The 22,085-nt window shown below is 38.4% G+C and overlaps 1 protein-coding gene across 1 annotated transcript in view; it reads left to right on the top strand.

Annotated features, from left to right (window-relative positions):
- The window catches only part of KLHL29 (kelch like family member 29), a 510,263-nt gene that overhangs the window by 418,976 nt on the left and 69,202 nt on the right, over window positions 1-22,085 (top strand). Inside the window, exons 7-8 of the mRNA XM_067544703.1 lie at window positions 4,569-4,707; window positions 19,458-19,657. Coding sequence (XP_067400804.1) covers window positions 4,569-4,707; window positions 19,458-19,657 — 339 coding nt within the window. The remainder of the gene's footprint in view (window positions 1-4,568; window positions 4,708-19,457; window positions 19,658-22,085) is intronic.

Raw genomic sequence — 22,085 nt, 5'->3', positions numbered from 1 at the left:
AACAAGTTAAGCCTCCATGGATTGTGTAGCCAGTCCCCACTGTTTGAAATACAGTCCAAAGTCGGGTGACGGCTTACTTTGTTGGCTGTTGTAGCAGTATCATGGGTAGTGTGGAATAGGGTTCACTAGTTTATGTCTGCTCCCTTTGCTGGATCTTGAGGAGTAGAACACAAATAACGTTGGTCCTACATACAGCATGATTAGTGGACTTTTTTGGCTTAGTTTGTAATTTCTCAGTTGAGTGGGAGAGAATGTTGTGCAGTGATTAGAGTTGGAAACTGGGAATCAGATTTGCTGAATTCTGTTCCCGACTCTGCTACTGACTCATTGTATGACCTCAGCAGAGTCACTTCAACATTCTGTGCCTCTCTTTCTCTTGTGTTTAAAGTAATTGTGTTTAAAGTACCTCCTAGCAGTGTCATGAAGGCTAATAGGGGTAAAGTGGTAAAGCATCTTTCACCCCAACCTTTGTGGAGCTGTATGGAGGCAGATTTTAAGTCTTGGTCCCTTTCTTGATTTTACTGCCCTTAGACTAGGGTCATAGCTCATGTAGTTGTAGAAGAGCCCACAGGATTCTATTCTTTATCATGCATCATCAGTTTTCAACCAGGTTCTGAATGCAGGCCATGTAGTCATACCCACGCTAGCTTGGATCGAGCTAGCTTGCTAAAAATAGAGAGTGGCCACCGCAGCAGCATGGGTTAGCCAACCAAGTATGACCCTGCCCACAATCCTGGATACATACTTGGGCAGTTAGTCCTTGCCACTGCTTGTGATACCATGGCTATGCTGCTATTTTTAGGGAGCTAGCTTGATCAAAGCTAACTCGGGTAGGCCTATACGTGCTGCCATTGCACCTCCCGATTGCAGTATAGGCATTCCCTTTCCAAAATTCCTCTAGCTATAATCGCACTGTGTATGTCAGTGGGTCCCTTTAGAAGGAAGGAAGGAAGGAAAGAAAGAAAGAAAGAAAGACAGACTCCCTCTTTAAAAGCAAAGAAACCAAAAGAATAAATGAATAATAATAAATAGCCTGGTGGGCCCTTTTATGATTCTTTTAGGGAATCCCATCTTTAGGAGGAAAAGATGAAAATAGGCACTCCTAAACATAGAGAAGCAGATCATTTTTCAGTGCCAGGACTGCAGTGTACAATTCATCGGCAGGCATAATTACCTGGTGAAAAAAATTGTTTTGCAACTGCTCCTGAGTCCTCATAAATCATTAATGCCTGGCTAAGCACAGTATGAACACTACAAATATACTGAGAATAAGGATATGTTCTGATATAACCTAGTATCAAATAGTAATGCCTGCTAGTTACTTAGTAATACAAAGGGGGCCTCAGCAAGGAAGATCAATGGAATCAATGGAGCTTTCTGACTTCCGTCTTTCTTCCTTTTCTTTTCTCCCGGCTTCTTCTCACTTTGATTCAGAAACCGAGCTACATAACAAAAAGGATTGTTCAGGGCAGTTTAATGGGTCAGAGGAGAGATGGCAATGGCAAAATATAAGACTTTTCTGTTCCTTCCCCGGGTTAGTTCGGGTTTAAATATTGTTTTGAGCCAAACTGCACCATCGCTGCAGACCTGTGTTTTGTGGTTTGCATCCTTTAATGAGTGCACACAGTATGCTGCACATGCACGTCCTGCTTGCAAACAGTCTAGGCAGAGTGCCTAGCAGCTACAGGGTTGGGTGTAATTAACGAGTGCTGCATAAAGCCCAGGTAATCAGGCTTTACACAATGTATTGTGTAGCACTTCAGGCACTAACAGCCACCCCAGACATGGGGAACAGCCCCTCAGTAGCCTCTCTTCCAGCCTATGAGGTGATATAGTGGCTGAATCCTATTATGAAGGAGTTCTTGGCCATAGCCATGGATCCAGTGGCTCCCATCACCGTCCCTTAGTCTACATATACACATTTCTGCTGCAGCCAGTTCCCACCACCTTCCATCCCAGCATATTCAGGATAGTATTAAGTGCCGCCCACCCACCCAATCTGAAGGAGGTGCATGGTTGCTCTCCCTGCCTCCCCCTTATCATTCAACATTATACATTTTTGACTCGGGATTGAGTTGTGTTGGAGTGCCTCATACTGACCCTTTGCACAGAAGTCAGCTTCATTCTGTATGACTGTATTAAAGGAAAAGTTGTACCAAACTCAAAGGATCCATCTCCTTTCCAATTACCTGGATCTCTTTATATGTGGAACATTTTGAATGACTAGGGTGTGCAGCTATAGCTACTGGGGAAATGACTAGAGACTTGAGAAAGGAGCAAAGGAAATTGGATGGGGAAAATCTGAAAAAGAGAGACAGAAAACAAAGGATGAAATATATAGGAGAGGACACAGAGAGAATCAGCAAACAACTTTGAAGGAGAAAAGTAACCATCTTTAAGGTATGAAATAATAGAAAATTGGTCTGAGGAAAAATCCAGTTACTGAAAATGAAAGAGGAAAAGATGGGCCACGACTGAGAAGATCTAGGAAAATGTGGTGTACATATGAAGAGAAAAGGGAAATTAAAAATAACAAAACCCCCAGAAGCTTAACTAAAAATAGCACCTAAAGATGTTCTTGAGGAACCAAAGACCTCGATTTCTTAGGCCCTACTCCTGGTCTATGTTCTAGAATCCATCCTCAAATTTTTTTGCCACAAGCAAAAGCTTAAAATTTCTCGAGGTAAGAGAGAACACTTTCAGCCCCATTTAAGTTTTGCATTGGCTTGAGCAATAATATTATGTTTTAGTTCAAATGAATGTGTTAAAAATAGTCCATGATGTAGCACCCACAGGACAGACTGGTATATTTTCCTCTATTATAGATCTGACACAATCCTACTCTTATTTCAGTGCCCTCTCTAATGATCTGCTTGCTCTCTGGAGAATGCTGACCCATTTCAGCACATAATAATTAGCCTTTCAGACACTACTGTATTTCCATTAAATAGATATAAATTTGCAAGATGACATTTATTTACTTAGTCCTGAAAAATGTGCACCACAGATGTTGGGGTTTGGCTGGATTTCAGTTTGCTTTTTAATATAGCAGTTGAGTATTTGTATGCTTTTTTGTTGTTGAATAACTGAGGCTTCTCTAAAATGACACTTGGTGAGTTTCATTTTGGAGGCAGGGGAAACATGACTATAGCATAAGATTTGGGCCTGGTTCTCTTTTACACTCAGGCCTTTTTATATCACTCTACAGTATATTGGGTATAAAAACAAATACACCCCCTTTAACACCCCTTTACACTGTGAAAGGGGCATATATATGAATGAGAATTGGACCTTTTAGGTGTAAAGATCTATCTAAAAATGGATCTGTACGGGCTTTTATGATGTTTGAGTTCATGAGGACGTTGACCTATTGCAAATATATATGTGTGTGTGTGTGTGTATCTATAATGTGCATATATATATTTTTATATAACATTAATAGTTAAGTTAGTTTTATCATCTTGATCACTGTCTTCAACTCCACCACACACTCTCAACTTAACTGTATGTTATTTGTCCTGCTAGTCATTCTGGTCTCCAACCTTAGTGAGAGCCTTTCACCTAAATGATCCAGCAGGCGTATAGAACATCTAGGTTGCTTAATAGATCACATTCACATATGAAGACATGTGGCATGCTGGTATTTCATTCTCTCAGTACCGAGAGGCTGTGTGACAGGAGGCATCGGGTGAGGTAGGTGCTTACTGCAGGGCAGAAATACTCTCAGAGGTTATTTTTGTCATTGTGATTTTCCCATGGTGTGTGAAAGTCAATTGTTGTTGTAAGTGAGTCTATCAAAGGCTTGAAATTAAAACTGCTGAAATGGTGAAAATCCTCTGAGTGTAAAAAATGGGAAATAGTATAAAAGCCAATAATTTACTCTCTGTGTGTGATTTTTTAATAACAAGAATGCCTTTAAGCTAACCTTTTAACAAATTAAATTGTCGCCTATATTGTAAAGATATTTTATGAGATGCATTGATAATCTTGGTTAAACTTTAATACAGTATAGTATAACGTAATACTTATAACTAATACTATTGTATTTTGTTGATTGAGGAGCTTCACACATTCTTAGTATGTTTGAGTTTAGCATATGCTGTTTTTGCAGGGCTTGTGATTTTATTCTTTTGACCCATATACAATTCATATTACATCAAAATGCCATGTTTTTACTTAGTATTTTTCCAATACATTCAAAAGTTATTTGCATTTGGAGAAAAATTATGTAGTTCTCACATTCTGTTATAACAAATTATTTTTAACTTTTCCGTGATAATGTGTTATCTGTGTGTCTGATTTGCTGATGCTTGAATTTTTTAAAATTTTTGTTTTTAACCCTTCCAAATTTAGGATTTTTAAAAAAAATTATTTAGACCTACTGGTGCCTGCTTTTTTTTTTTTTTAATACCCATTATGTTTGTTATTTCTTTGACTGTCAGTGTTGAGCCAGTCTTGCCAACAAACAATATCAAGTGTTTCCTATTTCTCTACTTCTTTACAAGAAAAAAAATAAATAATAACTCTTAATGGGAACCCTGGCACTGTCTGTCTTCTCTGTTCTGCAGAAATGTTGAAGGAGTTGAACCAGCAACGCAGAGCGAAAGAGTTTACAGACCTGAAAATTATTGTTGAAGGCAAAGAGTTTGAAGTCCACCAAAATGTTCTAGCTTCCTGCAGCTTGTATTTCAAGGACCTGATTAAAAGGTTTGCCTTCCTTCCAGCTGTGATCTGGTCTGTTCTTTTGTAGGGCGCATTTGTGTCGCTTTTTTCCTCCCCTCTCTTGCAGGTTTATGAAGATTGAATCTCCTGTCACAGAGCCAGTAGCCATTCTTTCCACCTTCTTTGAATGTATTTTCAAACTGAGACTCAGATCCATTTCTTACACATCTGACTCGTACAGTATAATTATTTCTGATCAGTAATGGCCTATTTTAGCTGAAGAAAGTGTTCCATCTCTGAGAATTCTAAGCTTAAAACACAACTATTAATAGTGATCCAGACCACAAGATAGAACTATTGCTATCAATATTTTAAAGGGAGTCCATTACATAGTACAAAATTTTATCCTTCAGGCTACAGTAAGCCATAAGCTTTCCTGGGAATTATGCTTAAACTCCATACTAATAAAGTATTTAGACTACATTAACCCCTTCACCCCTGAAATCTTTGTTATGTGCCATGTGTGGCACTTAGGGGAAAGAGGGGGAGTTAATATTTATAAATATATTATATGGGGCCTTTTTAAAGGCAAAAAGTCAACTGACAAATTTTCATAGGAAAAACTGGAAAGACAATTTTAATTAAAAATATAACTCAGTCTGCATGCTAGACGGAGGAGCTTTTCTTAAGCAAACACTGCTTTAGCTTAGAGTAGATGTAATATGTACATTTCTAAACTTCATGTCTCCGCCTTTGCATTTTCCCCCCTCTGTTTCTAGCTGATTGATTCTAAACAGTGCATGATAATCTTTTTTTTCCATTACATTGATTTTTCAATTTGTATGCTCCATATATTCAATAGGAATAAATTGGTACTTTCATATTATTAGTAAGTTAGAGTAGCAAGAAGGGAGGGATAAAAAAACCACCACAAGGATAACTTTCATTTTTCTCTCAATCATCAGCAAATTAATGCAGCTGCTGATTTTGCCTTGCAGTATTTTCCTAAGCAGACTGAGCCTGGACTGAGCTAAAAAAATGGAATTAAAGAACATTTTGCTTGCTTTCAAATTCTGTATTTAAATTTTTGCCAACTAACACAATAGTGACTGTATTTTATTTCAGGATGGCATATTGGCTGGTATCTCCTTTTCAATGTATTATGTCCTTTTGCACAAAGCTGTTTTCCTAATTGTGCATATATATTACACTTCTATGATGTAATTGTGCTTGACTGCCTTATCAATTATTCATAAAAAATATGTTAGCCTGGTAGCATGTTATTTTCCCTCTGTAAACCTAATGATTGCTAGCGCTAGCTACGATACAGCTCTTTTCTGTCCTTTTTTCCTATCTGTTCATTATCACTTGCTAGTTAAGGCTACAGTATATGCCTCTCACAGAAATAAGGTATGCAGTCTATAGGGAAAGGAGATCTTAGACAGCATTTATAGAACCCAGTAATTGACTGGCCAAGGAGTGTCATTTGGATATGTCTGTGAAGTCATCAGGCACCATCTATTTCTAGAGAGAAGCTGGGGAGGATTGTAATTTAGTTGTCGAACGGAGATGAACCATAGACTGAATGCTGATTTAACAGAGCAATCATTTAAAAAAAAAAAGAAAACTTCTTAAATGCAGTTCTCCTCTGCAAAGTGACTCTGTGAAAGTGGAATCCTAGAGTTCCGCACTTACTGTCTCTCTCTGACTCACATCAGACCTGTTCAGTTTCCAATTGAAAAAGGTGGGGATTTATTTCCCCGGAACTGCTGGTTCTGAAAACTCAACCAGGAATTTGAAAGTCAGCTAATGTTCTTTTCCTTCTCACACACTAGAAGCAGGAGTAAAGAGTCAAATTCTGTCCTTCATTAGACCTGGTCAGTCCCACTGTCTTCAATATATGGCCTCGCTCTCACTCTTGTAACCTTGATGAACACTTATAGGACTACACGGGTGTATCCAAGGTAGCAACATTTTTATTACTGGTGATGACACTTGGATAGGGAGGAATCCAGCCTGATGCCAGGTTGAGGTTGCAGGCTGTCTGGTGGGGAAAATAGGAAAAATTAATGTTAACCTTTGGATTTAGCAAATTTGTTCTAGAATCTTTTAGAGACCCTAAATCTGGGGTTTTGAGGTGCCATTTTAAAGACTCACTTTTCAGGGAACTAGGCTGGGAACCCCAATCCTTCGAGTGACCGCATGGAAGTTCATGGGAGTTGAGGACATTTAACTTGCAAGAGACAATCAGCACCTTGTGGGATCATGCCCTTAGTAATATGAAATCATTATAGTTCACAATATATTTATAAATATAAATGTATATAGTATAGTATATATAGTATATTTATAAATATAGCATGTTTAGAATGTTCTCTTGATAATGGTCAGGTGTTTGCTAGCAGTTATTTTTAGGAAAGATGAAACACAGATCATACCTAAAGCTTAATGTGATTTGTACTGCACTCTTTGTGTTATCATAGAAATAAAAACAGAGACAGTGGCATTAAGTGGCTGAAGAATAAGTAAATGTCTTTGTATTTCCTAAATATTTATATAAAGGACATTGAGTTTAAGTGGTACAGTAGATATAGGATCTGATTCTGCTCCAGCTGAAGTCAATGAGAGTTTGGTCCCTGACTTCAGTGGGAATAAGATCATCCCCATAAAGAAGCTCTGTGTATGTGTCTGCATGTCCCATGTTTGCAAAATGCCTTTCAGTGTACTTGCATCATATATCCAGTACTGTGGACAAACTACTGTCCTAAGACGTCTGATTATCTCCCACTGAAACTACTGGGTGCTGTATGCGAGTATCTGAAGGCAGAATAGCAAGTGATGCCCCAAATGAGTAGAAACTCTATTAAGGCCAGTTACAACCATGTTTTTAAAAAACCCACCCCTTAGGGATAAATCCAGAACACAGCCTCAGGGTACCACACTGTAATGAAAAAGACACAGTCAGATTTGACTGACTCAAAACTTAACATACATTTAAAAACAAACATTATTTTATTTACTTGCCATTAAAATACTTATATTTTTAAAATAAAAATGTATCGTTCTCCTGATCCTAGAAGATCTATTGGTTCTCAAAAAGGGCTTGGTCCTGCAAGGTGCTGAGGGCTCTAGACCCACTCCAACAAAGCATGTAAGTACATTAGTCCCAATGACAATGTACTTACATTTAAACACATGTTTATGTGCTTGATTGGGCCAAAGCCAGAGTGCACCAGAAACTGAGCCCAAGGAGTGCTTTCAGACACTATTAAAAAACAAAGAAGAATTGGTCTTCTTCACTGTCTGGCATTCTTGACCCATCCTGCTGGTATACCTATGTGCTTCATTCCTGCAAACAGGCAGCATATTGAAATGTGCCCGAACTCTGCTCCAGGTTTCTTGTACCCTACATGCTCAGAAGAATGAAGCAGACAGGCACAACAGAAGGACGGGGTGATACGTGTGAGCACATATGCCCTCAAACCAAAGCATAGCTGGCAGATCTAATTATATTGCTAGTATTCTTGAGAATGTCCGTTTACTTTGTAGCTTTTTTAAACATCAGCCTCTTGGAAAGCGTTACTACTCTTGATATTAAATTTGTAAGGATTTTTGTTTCTTGGTGACTCTTTTGGTTAATGTTTAGAGCTTTAATGTGAAACAGATGGATTTCATTGCCCAATCTTATCACTTGCTCCTAGAGTCAGAGCTGACATACTACATAGGCAGCAAGTTCAGCCCTTGTTGGAGGGCGTCCTCTGGCTAATCAGTTGGCCTTGGTCAACAGGAGGTTACTGCAGTAGACAACCTTGAGGGAGAGTGAAAGTTAAATAAGGGTGGGAAGTGGAAAAATGGGAGGATCCCCTGTAAGGGATTAAATAATATCCACATATCTTGTATGTGTGCATTGGAGTTGGCCCTTAACAGATACCCAAGCTGAATTCCCTCCAATTTGGGAAGTGTGGTTGAAATCCAGACCAAACCTGACTTTTGTGGCTCTGGTCTACCCCGTATGTGTGTATGCCATGTGTGTATATCAGATATATCTGTGATCATCTCTAGATGACTAGAGATGGGCCAAAATCCAAAAAGCCATCTCTCAAATTTTGACCCCCCCCTTCCCCCCCCAAATATTTTTGAGGGGGGATAGAGGGCATGTTACAGAATCCAAATCTAAATTTTTCCACTGGGCTTCATCTGTATAATATGCCAAACCAAAACCCCATATCCACACATCCCTCCCCTCCCAAATATGGCAAGGTTGTTCCCATTCCAGATCCAGATTTTGCAGCTCAGGTTCTTTTGTAACTTGAATTCCTTGTTTTGAGTGCGTGGGTGTCTTTTCTTTTTTGTGTGTGTGTTCTGGAAGAAAGGGATGGAAAATCCCATGATGTGGTATATGCATCCTAAGTAGACAAATACAGCTGCCATATAAATGGAATGTCTCATATTTCTAGGGCAAAGTGAGCTTCACTGGAAGTTTTTAATTAACTTTATTTATTTTTCTTCTAAACAGCAAGCCCTGGAATCTTTGCCAAATTCAGATTGATAGGAAGTTCTTGGCTTAAAATCCCTTTCTTGGCCCAAATACTGGCTGTTATAAGCAAACCTCAAAGTTGTATTTTCTTTGTGAGGCAGCAGTTCAGAGAAGTTCAGATAGCATTCTGTACCTTTTAACAGTTCAAGATTTGCTTTTAATGATGCTCTTAACTTTGTAGCCCTGAGGGCTGGCTAATTCCAGTAGCATACAGCAAAAAATACACACAGCAGGAGATTAGATCACAAAGCCAAGAATTTTGATGGAACGTAATCTTGCAACACTTTGGTCCTCTTTCTTTTCCAAAGAATCAAAGTCTTTGAGTTCTGGACCAAATTGTTTTTCCAGCATAGCCTGCCTCTTTTCTCTGTTGTTTTGTTTTTCTAAAATGGGGTAGTAGGTCCTCTTTTGGTGTCTGGGACTTGGTGGTAAGACTGGAAAGGTAAAGAATTTTGGACCGTTAGGGCCAAATTCTGCTTTCCCTTGCACTCTTGTAAATCCAGTGTGACTTCATTGAAGTCCTGGGAGTTACTCTGGATTTACACCATTGTAAAATAAGGCAGAATTTGGTTCAGGACAGAGAAATCAGCGTCTTTCCATCTGAAACAGTCTGACAAAACTGCAAAAGCATTCAGGTGTCTGGAAAACAGACTGTCTGGTTTGTGTTTACATTGTGAGAAGCCAAAAATGAGAAATAGCAGATGAAAGAAAAATCCACTCTTAGCAACCCCTTCCTGTTTTGCTTCTTATCAAGAACTTTTGCTTTTAACCCCAGTTGAGAAGTCAGGAGAATATCTGCCTCTTTGTCTTGAAAATCAGCTATGTTTTTCAGATGCAATGGGAGGTGTACTGTACATACAGAGATATCGTCAGTCGTTTCTGTTAAACCATTCATGAGGTCTATGAAAAAGGGAGGTTTAGTGGAAAGTACAAAGTGTACTGTTCCTTCGCGGTGGACGTGGAGCTGCAAGTAATGCAATAGATGCCTTTCCTCTTAAACAAGTAACTCATAGCTACAGTATATTGGGCTTGAAATACTGGCATGGGAAATAGATTTATGCTCTTACAAGTGGCACCCTTTTTTGTCACTGCTGTTCTGTTGCTGTTTGTTTTTTGTTAAGCAGCAGCGACAGTCACACCCTAATGTCAAGCTGGCCGCTAGGGTTTGATATTATGCAGCTGCCAGGCCGTGAAAAACATGTTTTCACCGAGCAGAAATTCACATCCTTCAATATAAACGAACTGCAGGTTACAAATACTTAACTGTGCTGCTGAACCAGAGGACCAAGAAATTCCCAGAGAGTCCAGAACAGAAGTTTCAGCCTGGCTGTATTCAGCCAAGGGAATGCCGTCATGGAGTGATGGGGCTACTGCCTTGCACTGGATGCTTGCTCTGCATTGACAGCCAGATAAAATTTGCTCTATTTTGAAAGAGAAAACGTGGCGAGTGAGGGCGGGGCAGGTCCATCTTGAGGCTCAGTCCATGGCACAGAATTTAAGCGTCTCTTTCAGGACAGTTATAGCTTCTAGAGGCACTATGCAGAACCACTTAACCTCAGCCTCCTCTCTCTTGTCAGCAGCTACTCTAGTTATTGTGGGCCTGGGCTTCTCACTCACATAATTTCTAGACAGAACCACAAATCCTACAAATCTTATCCCAGAAGTGACAGACTAATCACTCCCTTGCTCTCCTTCTGGCTAGCCTCATCTGCGAGCCACTCGTAAGATGTTGATTCGCATGACCTTGCTATATTACTTACATCTGATGGCCCAGTCTGAGCTTGCCTGTGTTGTGGACTTGCAATTTAGGGGCAAAGGGGAATAGTTATGTAACAAGAGCCAGTTAAAGCTAAATGGATCAAAGACAGACAGGCAAAAACTGCACAGTCCAGGGACTGGACCCACGCTCTTGAACACTGTTGTTTTTAGCCACCTCCAAAAGCTTGTCTTGCCCTAAAATGAAAATAATCAAATATGGTTCAGGATGCTAGCAGGTAGTTGTAGGGGTCAAGAATGACTCTGACCCTTCCTGTCCAACCTGTGTTTACAACACTGAACAAGTTCACTTTGAGGGTGGGATTTATTTATTTAGCCTTTCTTTAAAACATCAGGTATTGGCCACTGCTAGATTTGAATACTGAATTTAGGTTAATTATATGATCAGCTTTTGATAAATCCTTTGTTCCTGTTGCATTAAACACCAATGGGTAAATTATGCAGAGCAATTTTTGAAGGTTTGCTGTAGATAACAAACTCCCAGTACCAATAATAGGAGATATGTGCCCGTTTCTTTGGCATACCACTATCTGTTATGTAGTATAATACCTTTCACTTACATATTTTTTAAAAGTGGCACATGCCTCTTTAAAGGGCTTACCTATACAGGGATACTCAAGAAATGAAGCGAAACTGAATTAAGGCCGCTTTAATTCTGAATTAGAGTGCCCACCCAAGGGTTTAATGCAGTTTAACTAAATTCACTTTAAATTCACACATTTAGTTAATTCAGGTTAATTTTCCTGAGTGTCCCTGTATAGACAAGCCTTAACTGCATTACAAAAGTAAGACCCTATATATGAGTGTCAAAGAATTTTGTCAATTTACAAAATTCATTCTAATCCCTGAAATCCCAATTGGGACCTTGTGGTATTACCTTAATATAAATGTGTAATTGTAATAATTGATAAATTAATATTTAATTATTCTGCCCATCTAAACTCTGCAGCATTGAAAGGGAGCCTTAGATATACCTACATAAAAAACTTGTGTAAATTGCACCACATCCAGTGAAACAGATTTGTATTTGTATAATGCCAACTGTGTACTAAGATGTTTTATTACTGTGCAGTAAATATGATGAGAAGAGATCAGATCTGAGTGGGCTGAGGGGAACCTTTAGTTATCTATCGTGACATTTATTTTAATTCTTCTACCTTCCTCTAAACTCCCCAAAGCAAATTTTTGTTCCTCAACATATTTTGCTGTATTCTGCTCAAATGAGGCTTTTGCAAGTATTTTGATGCCCAGGCTTTTACTACTGTGGCCCAGTTTTTCATTACTCCACAAGTAGATCATTAGAGGGACTCTCTTTGTCCCCAGTCCCTAGTGAAGGAGTCCAGGGACAGAAAATGTTGCTCTTCCAAAGGCAGTTGGCTCATTCTCTTGCCACTTGTTTAAACCAACCTCTTGAAGCCTGTCTGTTTCTTTCTCAAGTCTCAGCAGGGGGGACAGATTTGTGTTTCAGTCTGTGATCTCAGCTACTCTAGCCTTACACCCTTCAACTGATCCTGACCCTGCTTTTTTTGAAGCAGCCTGTATAGAGCAATTAGATCATGCTCCATCTTTGAATAACCTTAAAAGCATATTTGAGATTTGCATCTTCTGTTAGTTTTTGCTTCGTTCTGGCCATGTCTTCTGTTAACAAAAGCATTTGTTGTTAATCCTATGGTTTGCCTTGGTCTAAAATTATCATTTGTGGAGGGTGCATTAGCCCATATACATTATGCCCACTTCACAAACAGGTTTACTCCCATGGAACTCCATTGACTTTAGTGGGATTGAACAGCTGCAAACTGAGATCATTTGTCCCCGGTATGCTCAACCAGCGTTGCCAAATTCTATTCGCCTGGAGCAAGTAATAACATTATCTGCATCAATGTCATGGTAAAGGGTGGACAAGTAGATTTTGTGCCTGGTCAGGTAAATTTTCATGATGAATTTGCAATGCTGTGTTTAAACACTGTAATTTATTTAATCTCATGATTTTACTAATTCTTTACCCTAATCACACAATAGCATCATCACAGTACACATTTTTCTTGTCTCATGAGACAGATGGATAGTAGCTGAGGCTCTAGATAATATTTATTTCTGAGATAGCATAAAGAAGGCAGAGATTTGCAAGTTAATACGTTTTGATACCAATAAAAAAAATTCAAAAGAGAAGCAATGCTAGGATATAACTTATTTTAAAAAAAAATCCTATTTAATGGAACATCCACTGCCTTATGACATACATATTGCAATGATGTTGCTCTATAAATGTCCCTTGCTGTCATCATTTACATGATTGATTATCTTGCAGCTGTATAAACTCTAGTAACTTAGTAAATAACGTGTGACCACAGTGTGCATATGCATCTTGTGGTCAGTGTTGTGTAAATCCATGTTGGTGTGTTTGTGTATCTGTACATTTATATCTCATGAGCCTATCATTATACAGAATCATAAATCAAGCTTTTAGACATGAAACATTGCTTTTCATGCAGAGAATATCTGTTCTCTACTTAGCTAGAGGTGAGCTATAGAAGTCACTGAGCTTCTTTTTTGTTTATCCCAAGATAAATAGACATGTGACTTTGAACCATTTAATAATTTTAATGATGATGAAAAGTCAAACAGTGGACAGTTAGGATGCAGTAACGCTGCACTTTGTTCCTTTGCCGGGGATTTCAGTACCTCCAGGATTATGTTCCACAGTAAACAAGATATTCAGCCTAAATTGTATAGACTTGAACAGAAGTTTTTAATGAGCACATAACTAACAGATTCTTAAGCCTCATGAGAAGCTGCCAGTCCCAGTCTAGTGTTCTCTATTTGGTAATCAAAACAATTTGACAGAGATAAAAAGAAGTAGCTGCTCTTGGTTTAAGTGCTTCATATTCTAATCTTGGATTTCCTGTTTCCTTTAGACCCAAACAAAGTGTCCAGAGAATGAAGCAAATTAATTTCTGATTTTTTTTTATCCCATTGGTATAGATAGCAAATGTTTTTCTCCAGTGAAATGAGAACACAAATATTTGCTCTTATATTAACTATGTCCCTCACTATGAAACCAAACCAATAAGATCAGCATGTCACAATACACTAAAGAGATGGGGCAGAGGCTGGAAATTCGTTAGGTAGCTGGACACAGAACACAGCAATCCTAAGGGCCAGACACTACAATCTGGGTGTGCAACTTCCAGTCACAGCAATGGCATCAGGGGAGCAATATCATGGCTCTCGGGTGCAGATATCAACGTATGTTGTAAAGAATTGTACAAGTGTTCCATTGCCCTCTGGATAGAATCAAAACGGCTCAGTTGTTTGGGCCATTATCTCTACCATGTTAACAAAGATCTCCTTTAATACAAGCAGTCGAGGTATGTGCTTTTCTATAGAGGGGTATCTGAGTTCTATTGCCCTTCAATTCCAAGTGGCCAAGGTATGCAGGATAATAATCAATATGGAAGTCAAAGATGCCCACATTTTTTTTTTTTTTTTTTACAATAACTGAATGTATCTGATATGAAATAAATTTAATTTTTTGGGCTGTTTAAATTTTGTTTGTTGAATTATGATAGGTCCTGGATAGAGAGAAAAAGGGGCAGACTCTAACCACCACATGCTAGTGGGGGGGAAAGACATTCAAATGCACGATAGTAAAAATATCTTAATTTTAGGGTTAATCTTTTATTCAGTGCACATTTTGGTAGGGTGAAGCTGTGGTGTATGAAATGCTTTTGAGGTTACATCCCATGTAGTCAGACTGCTTCAGATGTGAAGAGATGTCGCGAAAGGTCTATTAGTCTCCCTGTTCACATACATGATGAGGCCATGAGGGATGAAGTTGAACCAACTGTTCCTAATCAGAAATGTACATTTACATAAAGTGTTTCACATTATTCATGTGTAGTCCTTAGGCGGCTCCGTTTTGAATACTCTGAATTTGTTTCATGCAGTGTTGTTGTAGCCATGTAGGTCCTGATATCAGAGAGATAAGGTGGGTGAGGTTGGGCCAATAAAAGAAACTACCTCACCCATCTTGTCTCTTTGAATTTGTTTTATTGTGACTATAGCTTGTGAACAGAGAACAAACTGGTTTTCTACACTGTTCGTAAGTAGCTTTTCATTTGAAGTGAAACTGAGTAAGAGTGTAGCCAGCCATAAGAGACATTCAGTTAATCAAAACAATGTTGCAAGCCGGTTGAAGGCAGCATATCCAAACCATCAGAAAATCCAAGTTAGAGGAAGCAGCATCGTTTCCTGTAAACTGATGAATTGAAATACTAGGAGCACTCCGTTTCTGAGACCATTTCAGCTGGAGTCTAAATGATGCTTTGAAACTCAAAGCATCTCATTATAAAATGTTTTGTATTGCATCACAGAAAGGTTATGTTAAAAGAACATCTTGATAAGAAGGATACAGTGAAGTATATATACACATATATACAATTTTATTCAAGAGATGATGCAGAAAACTCAGTTTTGTCTGTACTAAGCATGAAACACTAGTGCTGATGCTTGTCTGTGTGTGTTAGATCTCAGGAAATGCATTGCAAGGACAAATTAATACCGAGAATTCAGAGTACTCTGAATATATATATATATATACAATTTTTTTCCCAACTCCCAACAGAGAATAATCCTGAACCTGTAAGCAAGGATTTTTTCCTCCTTGAAATAGTAATCCTTTCTTACCAGTGTGCATTTCTATTACCTCCCCCCTATAGATTAACTCAGTGAAAGGGCCACTAACTTTGTTCTTTGGGTTCCAGTTAATAAATGAGAAGTCCTTTGCTTTAAAAGTCTTCCTTGCCTGTGACCTCTCTAGCTTAAATTATTCAATTGAAAGTTGTAGCTGAGCTAAGTGGACAGAGCATGCCCAATGACATTTAGGTAGATCTAATTATCCCACACAGTAAAAGTTGTCGTGTTTATTTACTAACTCTGCACTATCTGTGCAGACCTAATATGTGGTTTTGCTCATCTATTCATTAAATTCTGTTTTCAGATTTTTGAGGTCTACCAATCACCCCACTGGAGGTTTTATGATTTGTACATCTGAAAAAATTGTCTGACAGCTACTATACAATTAAGCTGTTAAAGAATTTTCTTAACTTGTTTAAATGTAGACTTAATCTAACCTCTTTTCTGTTTAGCCCAAAATAAATCTTTTTAAAGTCCTGTTCTAAATCACTTCCTAATTGTAATGGGTTTATATATCAGGCATCACTGGCTTTTTACTCAGAGATTGCAGCAATGACAAAGTAAGGACTAAAATTGTTTATTACATATTATTCTTTAGAAGCAAAATTTTTTCCCTCTAGTGGCTGTTGGGAGAGTTATTGATTTTCTGTCACAATGTGAAATGTTTGACCTTTATAATATGAGCAATGATTAGAAGGCCCATAAAATGACATTGTTCCATTTAAACTTTAGAGTTCACAGGGCAAATAACAAAATGTGCTTTGTTTAACTATATCCATGGACCAAAAACATACATTACCCAGCTTCAAACTAGAATAAAATGCTAAGGAGACAGTCATCAGATGTCCAGAATGTATTGTGTATGTGCATATTCATATTTATATCTAATGAGCTTACATTAACATGTATTAAGTGTGTGTCTGTGTGTGTGTTTGTGTGCGTTTTTTTCGCTTATGACCAAATTCTCCCCAAAGAATTGTCTGTTGACTTCCCTCAGAACAATGTTAGAGCATTAGGGTCTCGTCCTGCACCAACTGAAGTGAGTGACAAAACTGCCATTGATTTCAGCCATGCAGGATCATACCCCTTGTGCACAAGTGTATCTATATGCACATATGTGCTTTCACTTGGTCAATTGTGTAAGCACTTAGAGGGCTAAATTCTCCTCTTAGTTATACTTGTGCAACTTCCTGACTTCACTGGAGTTGCACCAGTATAACTGAGAGGAGACTATGACCCACATTTGTACACGTATGAAGTATAATAGGTGAACAGAGGATCTTTATATCCTGCTGTATATAAAATAAGAAACACAGGAACCACTTTAAGAATATAATTATACAATACATCAGTGTTAGAAAGGAAATACCTAAGAAAAATTCTATTATAAAACCATTTCAGTAAATCAGATCCCAGAATCCCTTTCAAACCACAGTAAGCTTCTCTGTGATGTCTCCAGTCATAAGTCTGTCTCCACACATATTTCCTCTTTCTCTGTTCCTTTGAAAACTCACTGTTGATCCCTTAGGACCCGTTTCAGCCAATAATCCATCTGGTTTCCAGGCTGTGTAAATCTACAGAGCCCAGATCATCAGCATGGAAGCCATGTGAGCTTTTTATTTTACTTTGTGGACTGAACCAGACCAGTTTTCAATATGCAGCCCAAGTAAGAGATGCATCTGAGCTGTGACCCTTTTGGGTACGTCACTTAAAAAGCCCAAGCTCAGCTACATGCCACTTTCAAAGCATCACAGAGGCAGAAAAGGACACAATTTCAGATTTCATTTCTGGCTGGTTGTGTTATATGAATAATCTCTATTGCTTTTGTATTTGCCATAAGTGGCTTTTGTGATTGATTAAACACCTTAGCTTTGTTTTGGCATTTAATCAATTGCAGCAGCCATTTATTGCTTGGTGTATTACAAAGGAAAAGAGATTATAACTTAATTATTGTAAAGAATAACAGGCAGGAGTTGTTGCTGAAATTGGTATTTTCTTTATTCTAATGTCGGTAGCCGGGTATTGGTTTTCCTCTGTCTCTCCTGTTCACTGCTACATTCACAGTAGGAAACTGCACATGACTAGTCACTCAAAGAGCTTTGTTACCATGTCAGTGCACGCACTCACCCCCCCACCTACCCCCAACATTTGCCAGCACAAATGGAATTAATACCGTAGACAAATATTTGCAAGCAACAGGGCTGCCTACAGTGCAAAGACCCAATCCTGCCACTTGCCAAATGCCATAAAATCCCAATGCCTCCAATTTACAGATCCCCCAAGTTGCTTTTTGGTTTTTTGTGTGTGCATTTGTGGGGAGAGGGGGAGAATCAGATTATGAATTTCTACAAGGGGAGAAAATCTGGCCTTTTATGCTTTGTCCTCTGGTTCCAGGGATAGAAGGGGATATCTGACTATAAGCTTCCTCAACCTCATTGTGAACCTTGAAAACACAGGATCCCACACAGTTGCCAGAAGCGACTTTTGCTTGTATTTAAAGCTGGCCAGTGGATAGTGATGTGTCCATTTATTACGAAGATTTTGGTGGACTATATACGGCATATTGGTGCTGGTCGTTCAGTGGTTTTCACGACAACTGTAGCAGTAATGGAGTGAGTGGACTTTGATTATCTGGTCATTAGGAGAAACTAATGTTTGTGTAAGAAGATGCTGAATGGCTCTAACCATTACAGGAGTTTATTTTCTTACTTTAACAGATTTTCCCCCCATTCTTGACGTTACCAAATTTATTATCATTTTTGTCTTTCAGGTGTTACCTGTCCTTAGTGTTGCAGCTACACCAACCAACCATGCATTAGGAACTGGGCCCTTATTTTAATATATTACTATTATTATTATTTTTTGTCCAATAGTTTCACAAGCACTAATGCACACTTCAAATGCAGGAGATATTTTGATCCCCAAATTGTTTAGCACTTTATGCAGGAAAAATCGTAGGCCACAGTCATGAAACTCCTAGAGGATGGCTGCTGGCTTCCTGTGGCAGAGCTGGTTATTGTCCCCCCCTCCCTTCTTTGCTCTAACCATTTTGTCTGTCTATCTTGTCTTGTATTCAGTTTTCAAAGCAATGCCATGAAGGGCTTCCTTTTTTAGTGCCTAAAAGGGAACAATATATTTTTAGAACAAAAACATATATATATATATATATATATATATATATAGTTACCTTAACATTCATTGAGAAGTCAAGCCAAAAAAAAAAAAAAAACATTTAAAAATGTTTTACTATTATTCTGGCTGATAGAAAAGGTCCTTAAATAAATCCCTAACTGCACATGACCTTTAAGATATCATTCCATGCACTGGATGGGAATATGTTCTTGAAAAACCAGGTGACCTTTTCTCTTGAAATTTAGAAGTGTTTTTTCCTTAGTTTGTTATATTATGCACAAAAGATGAGATGTTAACTCTGAATGTTAAAATGTATTGATTCCCTTTGAAAGCTAATCCTTGTCCTCATTTTCATTAATGTTGGCTCATTCTTTTCTTTTTTTTCTTTTTTTTGCAACCTGTTTTGCATGAAAATGCAGAGTAGCAATAAACAGATTCTTTTTTTTGGTTGTAAAACTCGCTTTAAGACTCTTCTCTTTCAGATCCAGTTAAAGTCTTTAAGTTCAGTTATTTTAAAATACAATATTTTTCAATTCCTTAAAAAAATATGGAGAAAGTTAATTAATCAATTTTCTAGCCCTCGCTAATTGGTAAACGACAACAAAAGGGGGATGGCGTAATGTCCTGTAAGAATGTCATTGTCTGCTGTTACCAGGTCACCACGAGACAGTAGCAGAGGCGGGGAGAAGTTGGAATTGGCCATGTCAAACCTCACTGCGGAAGTCCTGGAATTACTACTGGAGTTTGTTTATACAGGTTCTTTGATCATAGATTCTGCCAACGCAAAAACTCTTCTGGAAGCTGCCAGCAAGTTCCAGTTTCATACGTTCTGTAAAGTTTGTGTGTCATTTCTAGGTAAGTATCAACCCCATTCCATCTTGTGAATTTATAGGGCTTAGGATGTTGGGTTTTTTTAAATTGCTGCAGGAGTAAACTAATTTACAGTCAGAGAAGTCATTTGTTTGTGTAGCAGAAAAAAATATCCAACCGCATTCACATCTTGGATAGATTTTTTGTTCTTGGTATTAATATCCCATTTAATTTGACAAAGATTGCACTTTATGCAGACACTTAGTCCCAAAATGCACATGCATATCGCATTCATATGGTCATTACAGTAGAGTATCGAAGCTATAGACTAGGCTTGTTATAACAATAGGTGAATATGGACTACCCATTGAGGGTCAGGATCTGCCTTTTTCTTGCATCCCTGAAAAACAGAGTCTAAGGCTACATCTACGCCAGCAGTGCAGGATCGATTTTGTGGGTTCGATTGAGCGGCAGTAAAGACTCGCTCAATCAAACCCAGAAGTCGAGTTTGTGAATCCACCCCAGTAGCGTAGTGCTGTATCCGCAGGAGGGCATTCCCCGTTGACACAGCGCAGTGGAGATGCCGTGGTAAGTAGATGTTAGGAAGTCGATGGGAGATACACAAGCTAAGTACAGTAACTTGCCTGTCTTCCGTCGACTGCCACTGAATCCGTGGCCAGTGTAGACCAGGCCCAAGAGTCTGGTGGAAGATCCCTGTGGCCACTGAAGTAATAGTCCTGGCACTCTGCAAGGTCTTGTAAATGAGTTCCATCTAACCACAGCAGGTAGAATGGTCACACTTTTATATTAAGATTCCATTTATAAAAGGTTAATAAATGATTAATAGATATTATAGTTAGTAGTTAAATGTTGTTATAGAATCCCAACCGAAAAATAGGTTTCTTATAACCATGCCTTATAACCATCTGTAATACCATGTACTGGTATGCTCATAACTATCTGTAATGCATGGTACTCATTTCTGTAATGTGCTTATAACATCTAGTAATGTTTTGTTAACCCTTTATAAACCATTTATAAATAAAACCTTATTAATATAAAGTGTGACCCAGATGTTGTGTTGCTTTCAATATACAGCGTATCATGACTTTTTTTCATACCCTTGTTCTCCCCATATCTTAAACGTACCTCTTAACACTTCCTCATTGTGAGGCATGTAATTCCATTTGGAACCAAAATTGACCTCTGTCCCACATGAACCACGTCATCTCAAGAGTTTGTCATTGTAAATTGACATCAGGAATGCAGAGTCTTGAAGATGAGTATTTAAAAAAAAAGTATACATGTTCAAAAAATCAAAATCCAACATTGGGTTTGGTTCATCACTGTGTTACTGCCCAGTGCTATGCTGGCATAACTGTTGACTGCAGTGGGGCTACACGAGTGTAAAACTGGAGCAATGCAGTAATAAATCAGGCTACTATTTCAAGCTTCCTCTTTCAGTAATTTTTGTTGTCACTTGTTTAAAAATGTAAAATTCTTGTTTAAAATGAGTGTGCTATGGCAGGTTGAAAACTGTCTGTCTCAGTCCCAGTAAGTTGGTTGTGAACCTTGAGTAAAGGCTGTTGTGCTGACATTGCTTTTCTGTAGCTACCCTTGAGTGCCTTTTAAATGAATATATCTTACAGCTGTCAATGAACTGTAGCTGTATTTAAGTACATTATCACTAAAGATTCAGCCACAAAAACAAAATGCATTTATTTCACTAAATCAATGTGAGATTTTCCTTTTCCAATATTTAATATGTGATTTGAATGAACCATATTATGGTATGAACTAGGAGAGTTGGCTATAAAGTTCAGTGATTTATGGGGAGTTACCAGAGTTTTATACTTTCGTTTGGAGAATTCACAGAATTCATTTGAAAAAGTAATTTATAGCTTTGACTGAATTGCGCTTCAGATATAGCAGAGTCTTTGCTGTATAAATGTTTAGGAAAAGCATTTTGTTTTGTGCAACACATGAACCAAGTATATCATAGCACAAACATAACTTTTGAAATATCCCAGTAGGATTCATTGAGCTCGATACTGGTTTTGTCTCTGAATTTGAATTTCTCTGAATTTGAATTTGTCTCTGAATTTGTCAGACAGGCAAAGGGACCCCAATGGACAGTCACATTTCTTAACCACTCACTGCCATGGCCATCTCCAGCTTCTTTCTCTCTCTCTATTCTACATTTAGTATTCTGCTTTTGTCAACAGCATGCACAATGCCATCAGTTTCCAATTGTGTTCTGACTGATGCACCGGACCCTACAAGTTATGGTAGGCTCCAGATGATGGCCGGCTAAATGCTAGTAAACTGGTCAGAAATGGCATGGAATAGCACAGGCATTTTCTCCTCTTCCTCCAGTCTTACGGCTTCAGGGTTGTTTTCTCCAGTGGATCCTTATTCTCTAAAGAATCTAGCATCACAAGAAGCATATTGTAACACATAAGCTCTTTCTTGG

The sequence above is a fragment of the Emydura macquarii genome, unplaced genomic scaffold, assembly GCF_026122565.2.
Source record: "Emydura macquarii macquarii isolate MOO-44397 ecotype Brisbane River unplaced genomic scaffold, CSIRO-AGI_Emac_v2 contig_1027, whole genome shotgun sequence".
Taxonomy (NCBI): Eukaryota; Metazoa; Chordata; order Testudines; family Chelidae; genus Emydura; species Emydura macquarii.
Note: the sequence above shows the minus strand (reverse complement) of the source record. Positions and strands in the feature narration are given on the sequence as shown.